At 65.4% G+C, this 4,771-nt stretch overlaps 2 protein-coding genes across 2 annotated transcripts in view; one reads left to right on the top strand and one right to left on the bottom strand.

The window, feature by feature from the left end:
- MNEG_11542 (hypothetical protein) overlaps positions 1 to 1,376 on the bottom strand; it is a gene marked incomplete at both ends in the record, with an annotated part of 4,325 nt that extends 2,949 nt beyond the window's left edge. Inside the window, 3 exons of the mRNA XM_014039987.1 lie at positions 465 to 542; positions 987 to 1,058; positions 1,329 to 1,376. Of these exons, the coding sequence (XP_013895441.1) occupies positions 465 to 542; positions 987 to 1,058; positions 1,329 to 1,376 (198 nt within the window). The remainder of the gene's footprint in view (positions 1 to 464; positions 543 to 986; positions 1,059 to 1,328) is intronic.
- A 727-nt stretch (positions 1,377 to 2,103) lies between these two features.
- MNEG_11541 (hypothetical protein) lies at positions 2,104 to 2,983 on the top strand (the record flags this gene model as incomplete). The annotated part of the gene is made up of 3 exons (XM_014039986.1): positions 2,104 to 2,243; positions 2,607 to 2,682; positions 2,900 to 2,983. 3 exons carry the CDS (start codon positions 2,104 to 2,106, stop codon positions 2,981 to 2,983), a joined length of 300 nt encoding a protein of 99 aa, XP_013895440.1.
- Positions 2,984 to 4,771: the final 1,788 nt, after the last annotated feature.

Below are 4,771 nucleotides of genomic sequence, written 5' to 3'. Positions count from 1 at the left end.
GGGGGGGGGGGGGGGGGGGGGGGGGGGGCCGGGGTTGCGGCACACAGTGGGGGCTTGGGGTGGGGCAGGGCATAGGGCGCCACGCGAAGCCATGGAATAAACACACAGGGCACACGTGCTAGCAAAGAGCACGTGCCCTCGATTGCCATGCAGTCCTGCCGAACTGGCCTTGCAGCCCCTGATTCAGCAACAATTTCAATCTCTAAGCTGTAAGGTGTTCGCGCAGCAGCAACGCGCAGCTCTCCTCCCAAGCTCCGACCGGACACTCTGCAGGTTGATTTTTTGACAGCATGTCATACCATGGACGTCCTAGCTGCGTGGCATGCCGGGCCCTCAACCCCTGCGCGCCAGCACAAGCAAGGCCCCAACAGATTCGCAGCACGCAACAGCCTGGCCCATGTCGAGCACCACAACCTGGCGACGCTCTTCGCGCTTGTGCCCGGCTAACAGGCCCCACGACCCACCTCCTTGCTGTATGCAACCAGGCGCGCCTCGCCAGCAGCGGGTGTCGGGGATACCCGAGAATACAGGGCGCCAAACACCTGCATGGAGGAGAGCATGGATGCATGGTCAAACAGGAGGATGGTCAAATTGATAGATGCACGGATGTACGGATGTACGGATGGAATGATGGGTGAATGGGTGAGCAAGCGAGTGAGTGGATGTGCATGCATGTACGTTTCAACACGTGCATGGATGGGCGGAGGCAGATGGGCGGACAACATGTGTACACTTCGTAATGGCAAGCGCCGAACCTGCAGCACGTGCTGCTTACTGCTGCTCCCGCACGTCGCTCTTCCTGCACTTTGCTGCTGCTGCCTACTGTCGCTGTTAACTGCTGCTGCTGCTGCTGCCGCCTGCTAAAATTGCTATCCACTGTGCTGCCCCAGGGGGCCCCCGATCACTTTAACGTTGTCACTGCAGGGTAATCCCTCTGCGGACTGGTGGCGACAACCCAAGCATTGCCTGCTGCCCAGCCACCTCACCTGACGCAGCGAGTTGCCTGCCTCAGGGTCAGCGGGCAGCTCCCGCACAAAGGTGTTGTCAAATGCGAGTTCCTGAACAGGGAGGGCGACCAGGTTGTGTGAGCATTGCAGCGCTGGAGTCGAGCTACGGCCTGCGGCTCGAGGTGATGTCACTGCAGCTTCATGGATGGTCCTGGAATTGCTGCGCTTGACGCATGCGTGCCCAGCCTGCCAGTCACAACGCCGTCCGACCATTGGCAGTGCACCTGCTGCTCTGTAGGACCCCGCGTCACTTGCTCCCCACCATGCAAGACAGAACGACCCGTGCACCGCACGCTGCCGCTGCTTGGTTGGGCGGCTCACCTCAAGGCTGCGCTTGGCGGGGGCCTGAACGCTGCTGGGTGCAGCCATGCTCACAAAGCGCCTGATCGAGCGCAGGCCGCTGCCAAGACGAGCGATTGCTGGTGTTCGCAGCATTGTCATAGGGGAGACCCGCTGTGCGATATTGAGCTGCATCGCACCGTGTGTATACAAATGTTGATCACCGAACGTGCGACTGCCCCGGCCGGCCACTGTCCCTGCTGTGCGACTGTCCCCTGCCTGCCGCCCGAATATCGTAGAATTGTGTCGTATGGTGCAAAACTTCACGACAACCTGCCAATGCTTGCAAGAATATAGCTTTGATAGAAGTTTGCAGGAGAGACGTTAGAAGCTCCACCAGATCAATCTTGTCGTGAGTACTTGCCCAGGTCGCGGCCAGCAAGGGCAGCGAGAGTGTTAAACACATTGCTCGCAACAGTCTGCCGCACTTGCCAAAGCTGCATGTGCTGTGAGCCGGTCGCTCCGCCCATGGTGCATCCTGCCCAGCAGCTCGACGCGCTGTGGACGTCTTGAAATTAACTGGGAACCTGAACAGACGGTGCTGCGCCTCTCCGTCAGCCTTTGATTGCGGCGACGATGCCCAGCGAAGGCCTGACGACTCGCGCGACGCACGCAGTGCAGGGTTTGCGCAGTGCGCAACTGCCTGCTTACGGCCGCATGCAGCAGCCCTCTGGCACCCATCTGAGTCAAGGCCACACCTGAAGTCGACTGCGCTGATGGATTGCCCTCACCTTCCGCGCGCGCCAGGTCACCAACCATGGCGAACATGAGGCCTGTGGCCAGTGCATGGCAGCATCAAAGCAGTGGCAAATTCTTGGAAGTGCCATTCTGGTCCAAGATCATGCCCAGCATCCTGATCACCTTTGGACTCAGTGGCCTTGCCGTCTGGGCCAACAAGTGAGCGCCGGCTTGTCGGGCCCGGGGGCTCAGATCTGCGTAGTGGGGCTGGTTCGCTGCCAGGGGAAGAGTGCCTGGGCTCGCATACCCCTGACGCCACTGCGGCTGCAGGGCTTTGCACGCCAAGTGGAGAGGCGCGCGTGTGAGTTTGTGGCAGCAGGGCGCCTGTTGCGCGGTGGCGCCAGCCGCTCCCCCATGCTGCCTGGTGTCGCCAGCCCGGGTGGCCAGCTCAGCTCGCAGCCTGCATTGCGCAATGCCACGGCAGCCGGAGGGGTGGCCAGCCACGCCGGCCCGAACTTCTCAACCGGCCCCCTCCCCGGCCCCCCGTGCGCAACTGCGGCCGCTGCGCCGCACTTTTGCCAGGGCGATCTTCAATGTGCCCCCGCCCAGCCTGTCGCCGGAGTTCAAGGCGGAGGCGGCTGAGAAGGCCGGCGTCGTGGTGAGAGCCTGGGGCTCCATCGACGAGCGGGCTGTATTGCAGCACACAAGGGTGCTATTCATTTCGGCCACAACAGAGTGGCCCAGGGAGCGGCCTGCCTGGCTGCAGCAGGCCAGGGGCGAGGGCCGCTTTCTGCGGCCTTGCCTCCGTGCCCTTCTTCCCGTGGCTGCTAATTTATGTGCCTTTTCCCCCTCCCCCTCTTGACGCCCCGCCACAGGAGCGCATCAGCGCGCCGCCGGTGTTCTCCAACCCCATCAGGCGCGGCATCCCCGGCAACATCCGCGGCCCCGAGGACCTGTGAAGCCCCCGCTCCGACGAACTCCGATGGGCACCCCCCACAGCTGATGGGTGCCTGCGGAGCAAGGGCCCCCTCCCATCCCCCCTTCCCACGACCCCCTCCCAAACCCCGCCGTGCACGCGTGTTGACAAAATACGTGCTGCGCCCCTCTGCGTCCCGACCGTGATCGGGACCCTTGGCTTATCGTGGTCGACTGCTGGCTCTCCTTGGTCGGCCGTTGCATTGTAGCATTGCCGGGTCACGACACTTGGTCCCCGCTGCGCGCCCGCCGCGCATCGCGCTTGGGTGCGGTTGCACACACCAGCCTGCGTCTGCACCGCTAGTCGTGAACCGGATCACACCGCCTGCTGCAGGCGCCTCAGTGTAAAGCACTACACATAGCAAGGCGCGGTGCTGGGTGGTGACTGCCCAGGTGTATGGGGCTTTTGGGTCGGTGGGGGTGAAAGAGGGGCGAGTGGCACAACTGCGTGGGCAAGATTTGAACTCAGGTGGCAGGGGCTAAACTCAGGCGTTAGGGGCTAAACACACTGATTGCAAGTCCCAGCGATCCCGTCCACGCGACGGGCCCGCAACCCAGGTTTGGCTGCAAACCCAGATCGTGAAAAAGGTGGTTGATGATGACAACACCTCCCAACCACGGAGGGAGGCAGGCTTGGAATGGGCACAATCTCATTAGTTGCCGTTTGAGGGGGCACAAAGGACACAAGCAGTGAGGGTGGCGCCAAGGCAAGGCTTTGGCACAGCGAATCAGTGACACAAACAGCTGTCCACCCGGGCTGTACGCACAAGCGGTCCCCGCGCCAGCGGCGATCGCCGGCTGCAGCAGGCCGACGAGCGCAAGGCCACTCTCGACCCCCATCCCCGCCCCGGCCGCGTGCCAGGCAGCGCTGGCCTGCACGCCCTGCCCCAAGCACACCCCAGGGCGCGCCCACGGCCAGGGGCCGGCAGGTGCTGGCGGGCCGTCGCAGTGGGGCGACCTCATTCTGGGCCAGTCAGCAGCAGCATCGTCTCGCAGTCGTCCTCGTCAAACATGCCCACGGGCGCCGTCTCGGGCAGCGCGCCGTGCGCCGCGCGCCGAGCCGCGCGCCGAGAGGCCGGGGAGGGGGCGGGCGGGGCGTAGCCCCACGAATCGTAGAACAAGGAATCCGCGTGCCGCGCCGCCCCCGGCCCGCATCCGGGTGTCTGCACCAGTGGCCGGGCGCCTTCGGCGACGGCGGCGCCGCCGCCGCCCCCGCCGCGCCTTAGCCCAGGCCTAAGCGCGTGCGACGGCGGCGGCGGCGTCGGCTGCATGGAGGGGGGCGCCGCCGCCTCGCGCGCGCGGCGGCACGCGGACGCCAGGTGGCATCCCGCCGGCGCCGCGCGCGCCGCGGCCATGCACTCGCGGCTGCAGAACAGCGCGATGCCGCAGCCGGGGCACACCACCCACGGCCGCCCGCCGCCGCCGACGGCAGGCGGCTCGAACGCGCGCGCGAGGGGCGTGTGTGGTAGCCCCTGCGGCCAGCCGTCGCGCGCGGCGCGGTCCAGCTTGAGGAGGCGCCGCGTGAGGGCCTCCTCAGCCACCACGGGCAGCGCCTCCCCGCAGCCGTCACACGGCACGCGGACCCTCGGGCCGTTGGGGCTGGGAGCGTGCGCATGGGGGGGCGGGGCCGCGAATGTGTGTGTGTGTGTGTATGTGTGTGTGTGTGTGCGCATGTGAGTGTGTGTGTGTGTGTGTGGTGGGGTGTGCGGGTGGGTGACCTTCGGCCCTGCGGCGGCGATGCCAGGAGTTCCTTTCGCGCTCCGCGTCGTTTC

The sequence above is a fragment of the Monoraphidium neglectum genome (genome assembly GCF_000611645.1).
Source record: "Monoraphidium neglectum strain SAG 48.87 unplaced genomic scaffold scaffold02793, whole genome shotgun sequence".
NCBI lineage: Eukaryota > Viridiplantae > Chlorophyta > Chlorophyceae > Sphaeropleales > Selenastraceae > Monoraphidium > Monoraphidium neglectum.
This window is presented reverse-complemented; position numbering and strand designations above follow the sequence as displayed.